Genomic DNA, 21543 nt, shown 5'->3' on the forward strand with positions numbered 1-21543 from the left:
GAGCTCTATCAGAGCAAAATCTTGCTCCTGGTCATACAGTTAAATTAAGTTATTAGCTCACATCAGCTGTTTGCTTATATTTCCTCAAGACTCTTCAATGCTATTGCTCTACAAAATGGAGGGGAGTCCTTGTGGGCTTGCAGGAGGAGAGTGAGAGACACACAAAGCTCTTTTTGTCCAAGCATTTGTGACACTTCATCAATACCAGCCGAGAGATGCCCAAGGTCCTATTACCTGCCCGTGGCTTTGTCTTGTGGAGCCTTTTTTCCTTTTGTTGCTGAGTTGTGTCCGGTCCTGGGCAGATAATAGAATTTCATCGATAGACTGAGGAGGTGATGTATGTTAAAGCACTTAATATAAAGAGACTTCCACAGGAGCCCAAATTAAATTTGGCCAATGAAGTCAATTGTAGGCATTATTGCGTTCCAGGAGAAAGTCCAGAGAGCATTGATACACATTACTCTGCAAATATTTATGTTATGATATCCAGGGTGCATCCTTTTCACCCTTCCTCCTCATCGGCCCCTCCCTAGGAAGTCTTTTTGGAAAGACTGTTTTCAATATAAACAATATGAGGAAATCCTTTCTAAAGTTCAGCATTATTTTGACTGCTTCTGAGTGTCAATTAATTTAAAATGAACTGCTGCTCTCCATTATCGTCGTCATCCTGGCATCTTTTAGATGATGGTCTTCTCTTGATAACTCAAAATCGTAGCTGGAATCAGTGGACCTTAAGCCAAGCTTAAGCACCATCCTCACAGTGGGAAGTCGATAGGAGAAGCACCCTCCCTCCCCCCCATTGAGTTTCCTTACTCCTCGTGATGAGCAGAAGTTCCGGCGTCAATGGGGCCACCCTCAGTGTTCGATTGAGTGGGTCTTTACTAGACCTGCTAAATCAAACTCCAGAAGATCAATCGCTGCAACATCGATCTTCTGGGAAGTGAAGATGTGGGTGTAACACCCCCAGGGATTCTAGTAGAATTCACCAGTTCATAGCAAATCTGTGTCATTAGGAATCTCTGGAGAGCAATGTCCCCTCTAATCTTTTCCATCCATGTACAGAATAAATTTTTGTGTGTGAGTGTGCACCACCAGTAGAAAATTTTTTTAGCAACGGGTGCTCTACTAATCAGTTGGGCAGCATTTGAATTTCTCCTGAGCGAGCCAAACAATGCTCAGCTTATAGGAAACACTGGTGGAGAGTACTGCTCATGGAGCCTGGGCAGAGAAAAGCATTTCGGGCATGAGTTTATTCGGTGTGGTGCTTTGCTCTGTGTACTGTGGATGCATTATGAGAAGTGTCTGAACATTGAGGCAGTGTGACGTGATTTTTTTCCCACGCTATGAGGATCCAGGATGCCAGGCTGTCTTATGCAAAGCTGCCAAGTTCGGTTCAGGATCGGAGTGTCCCAACAGTTCAGCCTGTATTCAGACCTAGCGTGGTTGGTTGTGGTTTGAGGCTGAAATTGGGGTTTGAGATCTGGATTTCGAGTTCAGAGGTGGCACCGTTAGGGATTCAGATCCCATGTGATCAGGTCAGGCCCAGCTCTGCCAGAGATGTTAAAAACCGTTTAATATGGCACCTGTGAATCCACTAAGAATCTTAGTGGTTACACGTGCTGTGGGCTCTGCAGTCTAAAGCTTAGCTTTATATAGAGCCCGCAAGAGAGCCTCCCCAGGAGCGGAGCTGCCAGCCCCTGCCTGCCCGGCTCCGCGGGAGGTGGCTTCACTGCCACAGCACTTGCCCATTGGGCTCCTGGAGAAGAGGCTTTGCTGCCTTGATGCAGTGAAGCTGCCTCCCTGGGAGCCGGCTGAGTATAACTGATACCATTAACCAAGAAGCATCAGCTTGTCAGTTAAACCCATGGTGGCCAACCAGTTCTGAAGCACGATCGTGGCTACTGCTATAGCAAACTAGTCAAGCCAATGTTCAAGCTAACTAGCCACACTCAACCACCCAAATAGACACATGTGGCTAGTGTGTTGGACACCCCAGGGTTAGACGATTTATTGGTTACACTCTGACATCCCTAATCATCTGCACTGTGAGATCAAATAATGGGATTTGTGCCTCGGACTGAAGCCTTCTGATGTTGACATAGAATCCTAGGGCTGGAAGAGACCTCAGGAGGTCATTGAGTCCAGCCCCCTGCCCAAAGCAGGACCAACCCCAACTAAGTCATCCCAGTCAGGGCTTTGACAAGCCGAGATTTAAAAACCTCTAGGAATGGAGATTCCACCCCCTCCCTAGGGAACCTATCCCAGTGCCTCACCACCCTCCCAGGGAAATAGTTTTTCCTAATGTCCAACCTGGACCTCCTCCACTGTAATTTGAGACCACTGCTGCTTGTTCTGCCATCCGTCACTACTGAGAACAGCCTCTCTCTATCCTCTTTGGAACCTCCCTTCAGGAAGTTGAAGGCTGCTATCAAATCCCCCCTCACTCTTCTCTTCTGTAGACTAAATAAGCCCAAATCCCTCAGCCTCTCCTTGTAGGTCATGTGCTCCAGCCCCCTAATCATTTTGATTGTCCTCCGCTGGACCCTTTCCAGTGTGTCCACATCCTTTCTATAGAGTGTGTGGGGGAGGCGGGGAGCCCAGAACTAGACGCAGTACTCCAGATGTGGCCTCACCAGTGCAGAATAAAGGGGAATAATCACTTCTCTGGATCTGCTGGCAATGCTCCTCCTAATGCACTCTAATATGCCATTAGCCTTCTTGACTACTGTTGACTCATATCCAGCTTCTCATCCACTGTAATCGCCAGGTCCTTTTCTGAAGAACTGCTACTTAGCCAGTCAGTCCCCAGCCTATAACAATGCTTGGGATTCTTCCATCCCAAGTGCAGGACTCTGCACTTGTTCTTGTTGAACCTCATCCGATTTCTTTTGGCCCAATCCTCTAATCTGTCTCGGTCACTCTGGTCCCTATCCCTGCCCTCTAGCGTATCTACACATCTCCCCCCTATCTTAATGTCCTCCGCAAATTTGTCCTCCGTGCAATCCATCCCCTCATCCAGTCATTAATAAAGATGTTGAACAAAACCTGCCTTAGAACCGATCCTTGGGGCACGCCGCTTGAAACTGACCGCCAACCTAACATCAAGTTGATCACTGCCCGTTGGGCCTGACAGTCTAGCCAGCTTTCTATCCACCTTACAGTCTGTGTATCCAATCCATATTTTCTTAACTTGCTGGCAAGAATATTGTGGGCGACCTGTATCAAAAGCTTTGCTAAAGTCAAGGTATAGCACATCCACAGAGCCAGTTACCTCATCACAGAAGCTAATCAGATTGGTCAGGCATAACTTGCCCTTGGTGAATCCTGCACATGTCCTGCACTTTGAGGTTACTTGGGCTGATTTACCATATGAGGTTTTCCAACTCGCTCTCTGGAATAGTGAGGAACCACACGACATTTTCCTAGGAATGTGAATCCAAATACCACTCCTCTTCCTGGGAAAGCAAGGTGTTGCCCACATTCGTTATTCGCTGGGAACTATTGCACAAGCTTCTGGGTGCAGAGGTGGTGCACAGAGAGTCCCAGTGCAATGCCCATTGTATTTTGTAGCTGCAGACTTACTGTGATGTTACTGGAATACTTGCTTCATGCTTTGCCGATCCATTAGAACGGTTGCAGAGAATTAGGTAGAAATGGGGTTAATCGTCAGAGAACTGCCTAAGTGGTGCGTGTAATCAAGGGCTGTGGATGGCAGGAGAAAAATAGTTATTCATGTATTCACAAGAACCAAGATGAGTTGAAAGAGGGACTCTCTCAGGGAGGGAGAGGAAAGAGCTCCCTTCAAACACATTGTCCCATGAGACTCATTAAAAGTTCATCCGTTACAGTGAGCGAACAATCCTGTGGAAAGGCATTGTAATCCAACTTTTGGATGCCAGGCAAAAACAGCTTTCCACTCCTCTGTTGAGTTTTCCCAACACCAGCAGGGAGAAGGGATTTTAACTGGGAGGGTTGGCACTCTTGAGTTAGTGGATTTTGAGTAAGGTCTGGCTATGGAGCAGGGGCAAGAGAAAAGCCAGATGGTCTCTGACCAGGGAGTAGAGATCTGCATCTATAGCCAGAGAGGCCGTCTGGTGGCACAGTCATCAGCTTTGAAGTGTATACTGGCCTTACTCTCAGGTGCGGAGGGAGGGAGGGGCATGATGAGAGAGGGCAGAGGGAGACAAATGGAGGCTGAGACACACTGGTGAATAGACGTTATCCTCCAGGGTAGAAATGGTGTGGAAGGAAGCATTGGAGAAACCCTGCTTCTCCCCTTCCTCTGCTCTCTTGCATGCCAGCCACAGGCCTGTCTGAAAATGCTGGTTGCTCCGAGCTGCTTGTGCGTGCAGTGAGTATGCCTGATTCACAGGGAGGGGGGTTTGGGGCCAGGGCTCCTTCTTTAGTTTGGGGAAGTTCTAGGGCCAGAGTTATACCGGTCGCGCTGTGTGCCGACAGTGGTCCTTGCTGGCCTCGGGATCTGTTAATGGAAAGCTCCCTGAGGATGAGCACTGGAGACAAAACAGCTTCAGGTATGAAGAGTGCTAGAAAAGCGAGCAGCTTTTGCAACTTACCCACTTACTGAGCATCTCTCAGCCCTGGAGAAGCATGACAGTGCAGTCTAGTGGTTAGAACAGCAGACTGGGAGTCAGGCTTTCTGAGTTCTGATTCTGCAACTGAAGGGTCCTGGTTATTTTTTGCGGGGGATAATCACAAAAGTGCTGGAACTTGAAGTGTGGGGGTGGAATGGAGACATGTACTGTGACACCCCCACAGCCTGAAGTAGTTTCCATCATATATGGGGTTTACAGTTTGCTTCAAAGGCTCTCAGTACCCCCCGGTAGTTATTTAACTTCTTTCTCGGGCTCTGTTTCTTGATCTGTAAAATGGGAATAAGGATCCGTAGTTAGCTCACAGGGGCACTGGGAGACTGAATTCAGTGACTGTAAAGGACGTGGAGATCCTGGGAATCAAGTTAACTATCTCTGTGGATTTTTGAAAAAAACTATTTAGGGTTTAATTTTATGACTGAGAGGGTAGGGAGGTTGCTGCTCTTTTCATTTTTTCAGTTGTGCTGGAGGGCTGCTGCATGTGACTTAGTCTCAACGGCTCCTCATTTGGAAACCATAAGCGTGCTGCCCCTCCATCTCTCACGTGGAGACTTGGCACTGATGTGCCTCGCTCACAGAGAGCTGCTGCCGACCTCCAGAATGCTGATGTGTAGAAATGGAGGTGACTATGAAATGTTCTTCATGGCTGCAAAATGACACCTAAAAGCCTGTACGCGTTCCCTGGTGCTCGGCCATTCTCCTTGTGCCCCAGACGTAGAACTTGGCAGACTAGGCCCTGCAGCATCATGTCAGAAGGGAAGGGGAGGATGGTGAAAGGATCCGTATTAAAAATAAATACTTCAGTAACTGAGGGTATGTCTACACTACAAAGTTAGTTCGAACTAACTTTCATAGGCGCTACACTAGGGCTCCGTTAGTTCGAATTTAATTCGAACTAACGGAGCGCTTAGTTTGGACTAGGAAAACCTCATTTTACGAGGATTAAGCCTAGTTCGAACTAGTGGGAGGCTTTAAGTTCGAATTAAGGGGTGTGTAGCCCCTTAATTCGAACTAGTGGGAGGCTAGCCCTCCCCAGGTTTCCCTGGTGGCCGCTCTGGCCAACACCAGGGAAACTCGTCTGCCCCCCACCTGGCCCCGGACTCCTTAAAGGGGCACGGGCTGGCTACGGTGCCCGTGCCAGGTGCAAGCCTGCCAGCACCCAGCCAGCAGACCCTGCACCTGGCACAGCTCGAACCAGCCACCCGATGCCCCCCAGCCCTCCCCCTCTTCCCGGGACCAGGCTGGCGGCTCCCGGGAGCTTGTCCGGCACCGCAAGAGGCGGGTACCCGCCTGGGCTAGTGCAGACATCATGGACCTCGTCCACGATCTCCGCACTAGGCACAGGAAAGTGGCCGCCTAGGGCAGGAGAGCTGCCAGCCTGGCCACCCAGGAGCAGGTGTGCAAGAGAATCAAGGGGGTCCACTGAGACCCCCGACCCTGAGCCCTGAGCTTACAATGGCCGTCCTGGGTCAGACCAAAGGTCCATGTAGCTCAGTAGCCTGTCTGCCGACAGCGGCCAACCCTAGGGACCCTGGAGGGGATGGACCGAAGACAGTGACCAAGCCATTTGTCTCGTGCCATCCCTCTCCAGCCTTCCACAAACCTTGGGCAGGGACACCACTCCTACCCCCTGGCTAATACCACTCCATGGACCCAACCTCCATGACTTGATCTCACTTCCCTTTAAACTCTGTTCTAGTTCTAGCCTTCACAGCCTCCTGCAGCAAGGAGTTCCACAGGTTGACTCTTTGCTTTGTGAAGAACAACTTTCTGTTACTAGTTTGAAGCCTGCTACCCAATCCTTTCCTTTGGTGTCCTCTAGTCCTTCTTTTATGGGAACTATTATGCAACCAGAGCCATGTGGCCTCCCCTCTTTTGGGGGCCTAGAGCCATGCACCTCCCCCCCTTGGGGGGGGGACGACTCAGAAGCCAGGGCTAGCTGCAGCCCTGGAGGAGGCAGTGAGAGGCCAGGGCAGGCTGCATGGGGTGGGGGTGGCGTGAGAGGCCGGGGTAGGCTGCGGCCCTGGGGAGAGACACTGAGAGGCTGGGGCAGGCTGTGGCCCTGGGGGGGGGGGGGCAATGAGAGGCCTGGGCCGGCTGGGGGGGGAGGGTGGCAACCAGGAGGAGTGGTAGGCCTGCCTGGTGGGGGAGCAGGGGACACTCCCCAGTCATTTTATAATAGTGGAAAGGGAGAGGAGTTGGGGCAACCCTGAGAACGGAGAGGTTCACAATAGCCAGTGTTAGGACATGTAGCATTGGCCAGTCCTCTAATGTCATTGATACAGGGGTGGGAAGCCTAAGCCCTAGGGCCATGGTCACCAACCAGTAGATCGCGAGCTACTGGTAGATCTCAGGGGCTCTAAGAGTAGCTCTTGAGCTCTCTCTGAACTGCGCACCTGCGCTGTACATTTACATTAGATTTCCTCATTTGAGGAGCCGCTACTCACCGAGCAACAACACAGGTGAGTAGCTGCGAGGAATGGTGGGAGCTGGGAGGTCGGGAGGGCTGAAACACCCCAGCCAGCTGACTGTGGCTTTCACAGCTAGAGCTAGGCGCAGCCTCCCTGGGCTGAGCACAGGGCAGCCGGGCTGGAGGGAAGAGAAGCAGCTGCCCGGCCAGCTGGCCATGGCGCTCAGCCAGGGTGCACCACGCTTCACGTGGGCTGGCGCAGAGGAGAAGCTGCCTGACCAGAGGAGGCTGAACCGCGCTCCAGCTGATCAGGCGGCTTCCCCTCTGCGCCTGCCCACGTGGAGCTTGGTGGCACCCTGGCTGAGCACCACGGCCAGCTGGCTGGGCAGCCACTTTTCTTCGCTCCAGCCCGGCTGCCCTGCGGTCAGTCCGGAGGGAGCGCGGGTCGGAGGCTTCCCTCTATGGCTGGTGTGGGGAACTCCCTGCCCCCAACCTTGTTCCCTCTCATCTGCCCCAAACTTGTCCCCCACTCTCCTGGCCCCCTGTTCCCTCTCCCTTGCCCCCCCACCCCGCTGCAGAAACCTGCCCCCCCTCTGCAGAAACTTGTCCCAAGGCACCCTGCCCCCCCTGCAGAAACCAGTTCCTTCTGGCACCCTGTCTCCTACTACAGAAACCTGTCCCCCTGCTCCCCTCTGCAGAAACCTGTCCCCCCCAGCACCCTGTCCCCTGCTGCAGAAACCTGTCCTGGCACCCTGCCCCCTCTCCCCTGCCCCCACTGGCACCTTGTTCCCTGCCCCAGAACCCACTAGCACCCCTCCCCAGAACCCACTAGCACCTGCTCCCAAGTGACTTTTCTATGCATCAGTGACCCCTGACTCAGAGCAGGTTTCCTGCCATTCTCATAAATACAGACAATGCAGAAATTTTTTGTGTTTAACAGTATTTTATTTAAAAATGAAGCCTGGACAACAAACCCCCAATTGGGGCCAAGCCCCCATCTGGCCACAACCACTCCTGCACTCCCCCTTCCCCAGACCCTAGATCTGAGCCTATCAAACACTGGAACCTCCTGCCCTCAGCCCCTCACATACCCCAACCCAAATTCCTGCGCCCTCACATCCGCAAGCCTGTGGCCTGCTTAGTATCCCAACACTGCCCAGCCTGGAGCCCCCTCCCCGAGAAAGTGTCCCCTTCTCCACCTCCTCCTGCATCCAGATTTCCTCCCAGAGCTTGCACCTCTCACCCCGTCCCACACCCAAATCCCTCATTCCCACCCCAGAGACTACACATCCTGTCTCAACACAGCAAGGGTCCAGCTAGACTGCAGGAGCTTTTCAGGATTCTGGAGATATCCCAGAAAAACTCTTCTGCATCCAGGGTTGCGTTTGTTCTTCCGCTTTTTTAGTGGAAGAGCAAACAGGCTCTTTTGGTCACCCCTATATTCCTCTTTCCACAAGGAATAAGGTGGCTTCCAAAAGAAGGGGTTTTCTGACATTTGGTCCAGTGTAGACAGGCCAAATGTTGGAAAAACCTCTTTCTACAGAAGAATAAAAAAAAATAAAAATAAGCAGCAGTATAAGGATTGGGGATAGCAAGTGATGGAGAGGAGGAGAATAGAGAGGGCGGGGCTTCAAGGAAGGGGCGGGGTGGTAGATCTTGGCTTGGTCTGTCATTTAAAAAGTGATCTTGGGTGTAAAAAGGTTGGAGACCACTGCCCTAGGGGCTGGATGTGGTCCCTGTCTTGCCTGGATCTGGTCCCCCAGGCTCAGGGCTCTCTCTCCTTCCTCCCCCCTGCCCCCACTGGGGAGCCTGCACTGGCACTCCAGCTCTCCCATAGCCTCCCCAGAGGGCTGGAGCACAGGAAACTCACTAGCCTGGGCCCCACTAGGTTCTGGTGTGCAAGGGGAATATGGGGGGTGTCTTTCTCCTCAGTCGGGGGCCACATCAGTGAGGGTTTGTGTTGTCTGGTTTTTTTGTTTTGTTTTGCTTCTCATTTGTGTGCGGCCCCCCAACCGATTTTTTTCTGTGGGTCACTGGCCCCTGACCCAAAAGCGGTTCCCCACCCCTGATCCTAAACCCCTGTTCCTTGTCCTGCCTTGGTTCTGACTGTTGAGTGCCTGCTGGAGAGACACGGGACTTGCCACATGCTCTTCTGGGACTGGACTAATGCTCTTCTCTCCATTCTCTACCTGCTGGATCTTGGCTAGCGAAAGGCCCGGCCCCTAACGCGCACGTCCTTGGAGGAGAGTGGTCTGTACCCAGCCACGCAGGCCGAAGGAGTTAAGGCAGAACCAGAGACGGATTGGCAGTGGGGGAGGCGTGGGCAGGGAGGAGAGCGAGGGGAGTGACAAGTTCTGCTCAAGGCGGCGGCAGCAGCAGGAGCAGCACGCTGGGATCAGCAGCCTGGCCCCTTTGAAGCTGCTCCGCTGCTCATTATTAAATAATGCATCCTGATTGATTGGTCTGAAAAGTGCTGTGTTGTGGGGTCAGGCTGCTCAAGTTATAGTTTTCTGGTGAGATTGATGATTCTCAAAGGTCGAATTCAGAAAGCAATTCCCTGGTAAAATTGATCCTTTGGACGAGGTAACTTTTGTGCTGTGGATAGGGCCAGGCAGCGAGAAATAGCTGACCTGGGACTGGGGGAGGGCGGCGGGCTGGCTCTGCTGCTGCTTGCTCTTTATTTAATGTTCCTTGTTTACATTGATGAGAGAGCGAGAGCCCTCTCCGGGAAGCACAGTGCCCGTCGTCTCTCCGTGCTCCGACAGGCAGACAGAAGGAAGCGTTTCCTGGCTGATCCTTCCCCAGCCGTGCCTGTCAATGTGACAGGGGAACTCATGGCCGCTGCCTGCCCCAGGCCTGAGAGAAACCCCCAAGTGCTGATTTGGTAGCCGAGGCGTCGTGGGCAGCAAGCTCTGTGCTCACCCGTGGCAGGGAGTGCGCATCGGAGACCGTTATCTCACTCTCCCAGGAGTGGCTGGAAGATCAGCCAGGGCTGAGATTTGGTAGCTGCTCAGCAGCACCCTTCCGTTGTAAGAGCTGGCCAGGCCCCTCTCGGCCTTACGCCCATGACTGTATAACTTAGTCTCTGCTGTTGCCTGGGGAATGCAGCTGAGTCTTCTGACTCAGGAAAGGCCCTTGTCGTATGGAGAGGGTGTCGCATTTCACTCACGAGCTGACTCCGCTGCCTCAGCCTCACAATGGTGTATCTATGAGTGACTGTAAAAGGTCGGAGGGGCCTCTGCCAAGTCGTGGCTTCCCTTCCCCTTGACAGGTGATTGCTGCATGCATAGCTGAGCAGATGAGCTGTGTCACCTTCCCCTTCTTTAGAACCTGTGATCGGAGAGTCTCAAAGCAAATCTGAACGAGTTAAGTATTAGTCCCATTTTGCAGACAAGGTGTGGGCACCGACAAGGAGGTGAAGTAACTTGCCTAGGGTAACATCATGCATCTGTGGCAGAGCCAGGGACAGAATCAAGAGCCTTGTCACCCAGGCCTTTGCTTTGGCTATTCATAGAGCTCCAGGTTCCAGCTAACGAGGAGGAGAAGCCCTTTGCTCCGCTCTTCTCTGCCAGAGTGAAACATCATGGGGCGCGCAACAGAGCTTGGGCCTAAGCTGGTTGTGCGTTAAGTGGGTCTCCATCCCTCGACCTTGAGCTCAATCGTGCCACTTAAGTGAGTCACCTCGGGACCATCAGGAATCCATTTCTCCTCTGTGGAGAAAACCACACTAGGAAGCATGGACTTGGGAGCCCCTGTCAGAAGGGGAGTGAGGAGCTAGAAGAAGTTGACCTGTGTGGTCCAGGCTTCTGAGCGACCTGCTGTGAATAGCACCCCTGGTTCTGAGCATTTGCCTGCTGATTGTTACATGGGAGGGGAGGGCCTAGGGTTGAATCACAAACTTCCTTGTCCCCTTTTACGAAGAGTGAGTAGTGCTGTACCTCCCCACAGCCTTTGCTCTCAAACCTGGGTCAGCTCAGCAGCGGCAGAGCTCTGACCTGTTTTAACCTGCTGTTTTGCTTACTCCCCCGTTTTTTCTTTTGTTAATTTTATAGCAAGAGAGGGAGCCAGTGCTCTATGGACTCTAAATAATTCACTGAGTCAGGCTCCATGCGCCAGCGTCCTGGTCATTGCCTATTCCAAGGGCTTAGGACATCAGTGCGGAAACTTCTCTCCATCAGGCACAAGGACGAATCCATCACAGCTGAGACACAAGGACCCTTTTTTGCTAAGTGCTGGCTAACGCCGCTTCTCTTTTCCAGACTTGCTGACTTACAAGCTGTTCCCAGTGTTTTTAAGTTCTATGGCTTTTAGCTCTTTCAGCTGTTACCTGCCCTTGCCAGCCTTTGGTAACACACACACTGTGTTTGGCAGCTCCTGCCTGAGAGAGCAAATTTGCTCCCTGTTGGAGTGTATGTTTCCTTTCTTCCCTGAGTTAGAGGTTCAGTGAGGATTACATGGTGGAGAGAAGGAGCGTCTTGCCCAGTTGCTACATGGCATGTGAGTAAGAGTTTGCCGGGAATAAGAACAAGGAAACAAAAATAACTTAAGTGAAATCTTCCAGCCATGCACAAATGGGATCCCAGCAAGGGCAGACGCTGTGTGTCAGAAGCATGGAGATGGGACTCTTTGGAGACTCTGAAGAAACTTCGGCTCCTGGAATATTCTGCTTAGGAGGTTGCGATTTCTCTTGATGTGATATAGTGCAGGTGAGCAGTGCCAGGCTGACAGCACCGACACCATCTGCTTAGTCCCAACTGGATACAGCACCATAAGCAGCCACGCAAGTTTCTCCTAACACTGTTGTGCCAACAGGCCTGATTCTTCACTGCCTTGCACCTTCTCATCCTTTACACCTGTAAAACCTGAGTGCTCCCCAATCAGATTTTTTAACTCACTGGTGGTTACATTGCCTCACCCACTTTGCACAGATACCAATGCTTACACAATGTGCAAAGTAGTAAAGAATCGGGCACATTGCACCTCAACCCTAACCCAGGGTAACTACTTCTGGGACTAGCAGGGTGCTCAGCCTCTGTTTCTTATAGTTCTCATGGTCTGATCATAGGCCTGTCAGCCCTGCATTCTAACTTCAGCTCTGATTTTACAGGGGTTCCCTCACCCCTCTTTTTCAGCGTCCTGGTGTGTAACATGGGGTATATAATGACTACCGGCCTTGCAACGGCTCATTATAAGTTTAGTCATTAATATTTGCAAAGTGCTTAGTGCTGTTTCCATGCTTTTGTTGCCTCTGGACACTTCCAGAAAGAGAGCAAGTTGTGATTTTATTTTATTTTTTTGTTTTTGGTAGGGTGGACTTTAGTCTGCTAGGATCCAGTCTGAGACTCACTATTCATTTCCCACAGGGCACCAAATAACCATCAGCTGGTCATAACTTTGTTTTCACTGAGCAGGGTTGGATTGCAACTGGTGATCTTAGGGTGAAAGGTTCTGCATCCTATCAACTTACTCCACTCCCTGGGAGAAAGGCTCTTTATTTTAACAACCTGCTTGGGGACTGAAGTTCATGTTTCTCATTAATATAATGAGCTATTCCTATAAAATCTGGTGTGTCTAAGGGTCTGAGATAGTTCAGAAGAAAAAGGGAGGTCTCTAATGATTCACAGAAATTCTTCCCTTCCAGCATGGGAAGAACACCTGAAACTGAGTCTGGGTGGTGGTTGGGATTGACACAGAGGCTACGTCTAGACTGCATCCCTTTTCCATAAAAGGGATGCAAATTAGACGAATCGCAATTGCTAATGAAGCGGGGATTTAAATCTCCCCCGCTTCATTAGCATAAAAATGGCTGCCGCTTTTTTTCGGCACGGAGCTTTGCCGGAAAAAAGCGCCAGTCTAGACGCAGATCTTTTGGAAAATAAAGCCTTTTCCGAAAGATCCCTTATCCCTTATTTTAAGAGGGATAAGGGATCTTTCAGAAAAGGCTTTATTTTCCGAAAGATCCGTGTCTAGACTGGAGCTTTTTTCCAGCAAAGCTCCGTGCCGAAAAAAAGCAGCAGCCATTTTTATGCTAATGAAGCGGGGGAGATTTAAATCCCCGCTTCATTAGCAATTGCGATACGTCTAATTTGCATCCCTTTTATGGAAAAGGGATGCAGTCTAGACGTAGCCAGGAGGTTTGTTTAACATGAGTCTGCCTCAGATTACAGGTGAAAGGAATCTGCTGATCTCCACCTAAGACATGGTGATCCCAAGCTTCACAAATAGTTGCTTAGAGCTAACTTTGGCTGTGACTTATACCCTCTGCAGCTGTAGTGAATTCAGTGGTGTTGCATGGGGGGGTGAGTCAACACAGGTTTTAGTCCGTAGCATGTATATATTGCCTTTCATCAAGGATCTCAAAGCACATAATAAGTGTCATCACATTACCCCCATTTTACTGATGAGAAAAGAGAGGCACCGCTTTAGAGATTAAGACCAAAACTTCCAAACCTGCTTGCCTAAAATCAGGCCCCCAAGTACATCTTTAGGCATCAAAATAAAAGTGGCCTGACGTGCAGTGGCACATTGAGCCTCCTGTCTCTGCAAACTTTCATTTTATCAGATGGGGTTGTGCCATTTTCTGCTAACGTGTATAAACCTGTCCTCTAGCAGTCATGTGGGTAACGGACAATACCTCTCACAGTGTAAGGGAGGGTGCAAATCCACCATAAACAGGTGAATGAATCCTTCTAACTAGGGATGTTAAAGTGTATTTATTTATGTAATAATGTAACTCAGGGGTGGGCAAAAGGGCCTCTGTGGGCCAGATCCGGCCCGCCAAGTGGGTGGATCCTGCCTGCGTAGGCTCTGCTGCTCTCCCACCCCCTGGCCAGTTAGGGCCTGTGGGTGGTGGAGCTCCCAAAGCCTTCTCCACTCTGCCCCCGCCCTGCTCACAGTGCACCGTGCTCGCAGGGCAGGGGCAGAGCAGAGAAGGCTTTGGGTGCTCCCCCGCCCCTAGGCCTTAATTGGGGAGTGAAGTGCCATGCGCTATCCGCAGGGTGGGGGAGAGAGTGGAGGAGCTTTGGGCGCTCCCCTGCCCCAAGGCCAATCAGGACCCGGGGGCGGGGGAGCTGCGTCAAGCTTCCTTCGCCCCGTTCCAGCCCTGGGAGGAGCCCGTGGCACTTCAAAGTGCCACATGCTCCTCGCGGGGCGGGAGGAGGCTTCCTGTGCTCTGCCCGCCCCCAGGCCCTGATTGGCCTTGGAGTGGAGGAGCGTGCCAAGCCTCCTCCAGGGTATGGGTGCCTAGTAGGAAGATGAGGCAAAGGGGCTCCCCCATCCCCAAACCAATCATGGTCTGGGGATGGGGAAGCCCTGCCCCTTCCTGTTTAGGCTCCGCCCCTTCCGGGGTGGCCCAGGGCTACTTCAAAAAATTTTGAAGTGGCCCCTGGACAAAAATTATTGCCCACCCCCGATGTAACTGCTGAAATGTTTGGTGGTTACACATTTACAAATGGCGGGGGAGAAGGTGAGCAACGGCTCCTGCCTGCCCCTCCCTGCGCTGCTGCCTCTGTGGGAGGCAGCAGTGTGGGAGGGGAGAGGTCAGGGGCCTCCCTACACGTACCAACTCTCGCTTGTCCCTCACCCCCACTGTCTCTGATACAGGCAGCAGGGTGGCAGGGGGAGCTGGCACAGTGGGAGCCAGTACGCGTTGGGAGCTGGCTTGAAAGCCGGCTCCCTGCACGTACCAGCTCCCTCCTGCCCCTCCTTCCTGCACTGCTGCCTCTGATATAGAGGCAGGAGTGTGGGAGGGCCAGGCAGCTCCATGGGAGTCCATGCTCATTCCTGCCCCCTCCCCCCCGGCACCCCCATTCCCCGTTGTGTTTCTGCCTCTGTGGGAGGCAGAAGGGGGCACAAGTGACTGCGGGAGCCATAAAGCGCAGGGAGCCACCGGCTTCTGCCTCCCCCTGCACTGCTGCCTCTGATACGGAACAGATGAGCTTCTGACAGTGGCCAATGCCAGGTGCTCCAGAGGAATGAACAGAACAGAGAATCAGCAAGTGATCCCTCCCTTGCCACCCATTCCTAGCTTCTGACAAACAGAGGCTAGGGACACCATTCCTGCCCATCCTGGCTAATAGCCATTGATGGACCTATCCTCCATGGACTTATCTAGTTCCTTCTTCCACCTTATTATAGACTTGGCCTTCACAACATCCTCTGGCAAGGAGTTCCACAGGTTGACTGTGCATTTTGTACTATTCTCTCTCTCTCTCATTTTCCTCCTACAGGTGTAAATGCAACCTTCATGCCAACCTGTGCTCCTTTAAGGAGGGCAGCCTGCAGTGTGAATGTGAACACAACACCACTGGCCAGGACTGTGGCAAATGCAAGAAGAACTTCCGCACCAGGTCTTGGCGGGCCGGCTCCTATCTGCCCCTCCCCAACGGATCACCTAACGCATGTAAGTTACTGTACTGCGCTGAGCCCACATTGGCACGCTGCACAGTGTCCACAGATGTAAGTGAGCCCCGCACAGGAAGGGTTGACATTTCAGGATGCCTCCAGGTGGAGTCCATGCCCAGGCCTGCAGGAGTGAAGGGTTTGGTTGTACAGCAGAGGTGAACATTTACTAGGTTCTCAGGGTACACAGGAATGAGATGCCCCATGGGGGGGGCGGGGTGAAGGGAGCTTGGTGACTGTTTGTAGTGGAGTTGCTGGACTGACTGGATGGGGAGGGACAGAAGGATATGCTGGCTCACGGAGGGACAAGTGTAGCCCATCAGATAGCTCCATAGCCTCAGATAGGCATTTTACTCTGAATTACTCTGTCCAGGCTCGCTGATGCGGGGAGGGGCAATGGGCCAGCTGCCCCAGGGCCTGGCGATTCCAAAGGGCCCAGCCACCACCACCCCTACCACAGCAACAGTGGCGGCTGGAGCCCCGGGCCCTTTTAGATTGTTGCCGGAGCCCTGTCCAGTGTCTCCAGGCAGTGTTGAGGGATGCTGAGGGGAGGCTACCCCAGCCCTACCCCTTCCAGGGGCAAGGAGCTTGGCCCTCCCCCCACCCTGTGCCTTGCCCGGGGCCCGGCAAATCTGTCAGCCCCACTGCCCATGTCCCTTAAAAATAACACCCTCAAGGCTGCTGGGAAAATGTGCTTATCTCCATTCAGTGCCCAGTAAGTGCACTGAAAAACAGGCGGCTGGAAGGGAGCGTGGGTGCCCTATTTATTCTCTGCTGGAAGCTGTTCATAGGTCTCTCATGGAGTATCTGGCCACAGTGAAGAACACGGAAGGGTTCCTTTCCCTCAACACTGCGGCTGTGCCGTGTAATCCATTGCCGCATTCACGTTGCGGTACGTGCTCGCATGAAACGAAACACGGCAAGGCTGCAGCCATTATCATCTTAGCACAGGACCGGTGGTGGTGGAAGACACCAGGCACAGTCCAGTCACTCCAGGGTTATGTCCAGTTTGCCTGAGCAAGCTTGCATAAGTGTCAGAGAGCAGCAGTAACCACTCTAGCCTTTTAAGTGGCAGCCTTGAATGTTACCAAAGAGAATCCTTCTTCCTCTCCCCCTCCATTTCTGAAAGATTTATGTGCTTTAAGATGATCAAAGCTGAAATACAGGCTCTGAAGGCCATGACAGGAATGTTCTGTGTGCGCCTGGGATGGGAGATGAACTGGTGCTTTGAAAGGGAACAACCTTGTCATCTACCGCCAAACGCCTGTGTTCCTTCAAAGGAGCCTGGGAGAGTTTTTTGGTGTTGACACAGACAGAGACATGCTATTCTTTTTCCTTTCCTTCCGTGTGTCTCTTTCATTTCTCTAGCTCCTGGTCCTTTTCACGCTATCTCCAGCCCCACTTCCCTCCCCATCCTTGCTCTTTTTTTAACATCTGTCTCTCATTTTCCCTTTCCTATATCTCCTCCTCCCTTCGGCTCTGTCTGGCGGATTTACATACTTGTCAAATTTGGAGTAGAAGCAATTTTCCCAAGTCCTTTCTCGCTGGTCATTTCCTAGCGTTTTCATTTCTGGCCACTTTCTTTAAGGTTGGGGGAAAACCTGACTCATCGGTGTTTTTCTGTATTCTGACATCTCAGTTAAATTTAACTTTTTGCCCCTTAAGTGGACCTCAAACATTTCCCACCTGTGACCAATAACTAACTGGCAGTGTTGGAGACTCATCCTCCACCTCACCCAATGAATACACAACTAAGAGGCAATTTCTCCCCACCTAAAACGCCAAGCCTCAGGTCAGGTGTGGTTTTTCTCCTTCCCCCAACCTCCTTTCCTGTTGTTCTGTTCCAACCTGAAAGATGCCAGCCCCAGTACAATCCACTGGTGAGTCAGGGCCTCACTCTAAGAGTGCAGCACCGGTTATGCTCCTATGGCACTTGGTCCCCATATCTCAGACGGGTATATGGCAAGTCTCGAATGCTTACACGGCCCTTCCTGGGTACACTGGCAGGTCAGGAAAAGAGTTAAGAAATTCCATTAGCAGTAGGCAAGCTGGCTTTCTTCCCCCCAGCCATCCAGGTAGATTTCATCCTGTGCCGCAGGATCCAAACATTTCCAAGGCCGTTGCTGTCTGGTCACCTCTATGGTTTGCCTTAGTTTGCTTTTAAGATGCAGGAAGCTGAAGCAAGTATCAACAAGGCCCTTGTTAATTAGCACAAATGGCTTCTTGGCTTTTGCTGACCCTGTTCCTTTTCCTTTCCTCCAGGTGCAGCTGCAGGCTCGGCCTTTGGCAGTAAGTAAAAATGTAACTGAACTGCTGGCATGTGACATCTTCAGCGCATGGGCCCTGTGCACATCATTTGAGAGACAAATGATTCTTTTCTGCTCATTATCATCTGCCAGGCAATAAGTCTTCTCCTTTAATTGTCTCTCATTGTCTGTCCCATCAAAGAGCTTTCTATTTTCCTTCTTTGACTTCAGTAACCTCATTGTTTCTTGCTCTGGCATGGTTTCTCCCCATGAGGTTCGTTAGAATGGCAGCAGGAAAGGAAATTTAAAACAAAAAAAAACCCCCCACACTTTCTTCAAAAACACCAGTGAGCACATTGAACTTTTCCCCTCAGTTTCACAGAGTCCTGCTTCAAGGAGCTGGTTTTGAATTCTTTGTTACGGCATCCAGTTTGGATCACCTTGAGCCCATCGATTTTAAAAAATAAAATGTGTGTGTATATAATGTCATATTTTAGGCTCAAGCAAGTGAGGTCCGTGGGGATTTTTTCAGACCCTCAAACCTTGGTTCATCTGGGATCTAGAATTTGAATGTTGTGACTCAGGTTACTCTCTAAAAAACGTAAAGTGAAGTCGGAGAGAGAACACAATGAAAATGTGATGGTGAATGGAATAGACGGGCTTGCTTATGAGGACAGGCCAGCTAAAGAAGGATTATTTACCCTTCACAGAAGACAAGAGGTGACCTGAATTAAGTATTTAAACTAGCTAAGGGTTATTATGAAATTAAGCATGATAATCTACATGAGGTGAGACAAACAAGGACTCAGGGACATAGGGTGAAGTAAGAATTTGTATTCAGAATGTGAGGGATTATTATAATATTGCTGGTCAGAGCAAGGAGGACTGGACTTGAATTAATATTATAGCCACATCCTGGTATCAAGTAGTGATCCTGGGCCGAGTGTATTAAATTAATCCAATGTTTGCTTTTTGGAATGTAATAAATGAAAGGGACATCATTTGATTTCATGACCACCTTTTAGTGGCCCCAAGGGAATTATTTTGCTGGTTAAGAGATTTGCCTTAGAGTATGTTTGCCATCACAGAGCTCAAATATATATGAGAAAGATGGCACAACTATTGTCCAAGTGTTGTGGCCTGTTTTTAACCGCACATAACTATGCAGTTTCCAACTCTCTTTGCCGTTGTCCCATCACAATGTAGACACATTCATTCTCTCTTGTCCTTGCTAGGCTTAATTAGCAATGAGTTAATGATAAAGTCAGCAATATTTAAACTAACAGCCGTACCAACAAAATAAAGTCATGTAATAATCCAACCGAAACACGCACGCCAACTGGACTCTCTCTCAGTTCCCACTGCAAACATAACTGTCTGGAATGGGCTATCCACCCAAACCCAGCAGCATCTTCTGTACATATCCTGCAGCAACTGGATTCTTCTGTTTTCCCTCCTCCCTTCCTCTGTCTCTGATGAAGAGGAAACCAAGAGCAAAGTTTTTTGGTCATCATGGTCCCCGGGTCCTGGTAGGTGATGTACTCTCAGGAGTAGGGCAGCCCTTGTGTTCTGTCGCCATCCGCTTCGGGCTGGTTTGTAATGCCCACTGTTAGCCTCCTAGCTAGTGTACTGGATCAAGTCCCCAGGATGGTGTCTTGGTGTGATTTCTAGAGAGTGCTTGTGGGTGACAGAATGGGAGCCCTCGGGGCCAGGAGAGAGCCGTTCCCACTGGCATGCTTGTGGGGCTCTGAGATGACTCACGGCAGGCAGGGGAAATAAGCATCTTTTGAGACTCCTTTACGGGAATAGTAATGGCTGGAGGTTGCAGGGAGTTGGAGCCAATTCTCTCCCATTGGAGTCTGTGGGAATTTTGACATTGCCTTGAGTGAGAGCAGGTCCTGTGTGCCTCCTTCCCCATGAAAACAGACCATGAAGGTGCCCACGAGCTTGTGAGTTTGTGTCCCAGTAAGAATGAACAGTGAGATTCACAGCGAGACCCTCTAGCCTCCACAGGTGCCTTCTTTCCACCTCTCTTCTTTGTTTCTTGTTAGCTTATGAACGACCACAGCGAGTTTCTACTACAAAGCCCACAACCACCACAACACCCAAAACTACCACAACCACCTCTGCTACCACCACCCAGCCTGTCACCACGCAGCAGCCAGGTGGGTGCTGAGCTCCACGCTGCAAGGCAGACCCTACCCTTGCTAGTACAGATAGGTCCCTTAGCTAGTCCACTTCCTTATTCCTCTGCCAGCTTTGCTTCCTGCTGCAGCTCCTCAAATGGCAATGGTTAGCTTAAAACCAAAGATTATCTCCTCTGACTTGCTCATCCATATGGTAGGAGTTTCTGGGGACATGGATAAAAATCACACTCGATGGGTTAAGATCCTCCCGGGTAGAGGAAGGCCTAATTTATGATCATCCCTAATATAATTTAGGGAAAAGGCATCTGGATGTGGATCCAGTTTTTTTCCCTTTTCAGTCACAGCAGTCAACACAACCCCAAAGTTAACACAGTAAAAGAGGCAATTTGTGGCCTGGCTCTTCATCCATCTGTCTCTGTCCTGCTCTGAGGTTATCCGAGGATTATTTGCCCTTGTCTCAGACCAAGAAGTAGAGGCCAGAGCTGGAATTTGGGAGAGTAAAGATATTATTTTAAAGTTGAGCAGCCTGCCAAAGGCCTCCTGCAAATGAATAGCCAAGCCACAAATGGTGATGGGGGAGAACAATCTGAAGTTTTCTTTGCTTGTTTGTTTAAACAAAACAAAAATTTGATTCACCCCAGACAGAGTGTCACAGAGAATTGGGAAGACTGACTTGGTGTCTCACCATTCCACACCACTTTAATAAAGAGTTTTCAGAGCGCAAAAGCAGGCCTTCTTCATGTCTACTTCTGCTTTGACCTTATAGGGCAGGCCTGGACAGTTTCTGGCCAGAAACTGGCCAATAGGAGCTTCTTGTTTGAATAGCAGGCAGCACACAAAGCACCACACGCCCTTACCCCTCCCGGCTTCTAGTTATTCACACTCACACATGGCCTTGCAGCCTGTGCGGGATGGGGCCTGCCTGAGAAGCGCTCTGGGCTGCTAGCCAGGAGTCACCCAGGTAACTCTCCTGGCCAGAGCCTGCCTCTACCCATCACTCCTGCCCCCCTGCTCCAGATACTCGAATCCTCTTCCCCCTCCCGCACCCATGTCCCCTCTCAGATCCAGCACCCCAATCTCCTGCCCCAGCTCACAAAGCAAATTCCTGCACCCCAATCCCTTGCCCTGGGTCACAACCCCTTCCTGTCCTAGGTCACAACCTAAAACCCTGCACCCCAGTCCTGTGCCCCACATCACAACCACCTCCTTCACCCAAACTCCCTCCCAGGCCCCACTCTCCCTCCTGAATCAAATCTCTTACCCCAAGCTCCCTGCTGCACCCCGCACTTCCTCCATTAACATCATGGAAGAGTGCAGCCCTCGACCACTTTCCAAAATCTTGGAGTGACCCCTCCTCAAAAATTATTGGTCACCCCTGTTGTAGGGGAATGATGAACATTTGCCTGAGTGGGCAGCTGAGGATTAGTCTTGCATCAGGGAATTCTCCATGGTCAGGGGAAGAGGCCCTGGCCTGAGCACTGCTGCCTTCTAGTGATTCTCCAGTTAAGGGAGGGGCCCCTCAGGGCCACATGTAGGTAGGTGTAATTTAGAGCAGCCTCGAGGGTGCTCTGAGCGGAGCCAGGAATTGAATCAGCGATCTTTGCTCAGCTTCTTGGGTCCTGTACCAAGTCTCTTAGGATATAATCCATGAAGTTTTACATTTGGAAAAGCAGCCTGGAGCCTCACTTTAATGCCTCAATAAAATGTTTGGGGGTGGGCTGAACATACAC

The 21543-nt window shown here is 51.0% G+C and overlaps 1 protein-coding gene across 5 annotated transcripts in view; it reads left to right on the plus strand.

The window, feature by feature from the left end:
* Positions 1–21543, plus strand: part of NTNG2 (netrin G2) — a 91827-nt gene that overhangs the window by 49378 nt on the left and 20906 nt on the right. For 4 of the 5 annotated variants that reach the window (XM_075906036.2, XM_075906038.2, XM_075906039.2 and 1 more), the window contains 2 exons: positions 15249–15421; positions 17683–17709. In XM_075906036.2, the coding sequence (XP_075762151.1) occupies positions 15249–15421; positions 17683–17709 (200 nt within the window). Of the gene's footprint in view, positions 1–15248; positions 15422–17682; positions 17710–19717; positions 19832–21543 lie in introns of all 5 variants that reach the window. The other variant, XM_089773003.1, reaches the window with a different exon arrangement.

Source organism: Pelodiscus sinensis, chromosome 23 (assembly GCF_052426305.1).
Source record: "Pelodiscus sinensis isolate ZL-2025 chromosome 23, ASM5242630v1, whole genome shotgun sequence".
Taxonomy (NCBI): domain Eukaryota; kingdom Metazoa; phylum Chordata; order Testudines; family Trionychidae; genus Pelodiscus; species Pelodiscus sinensis.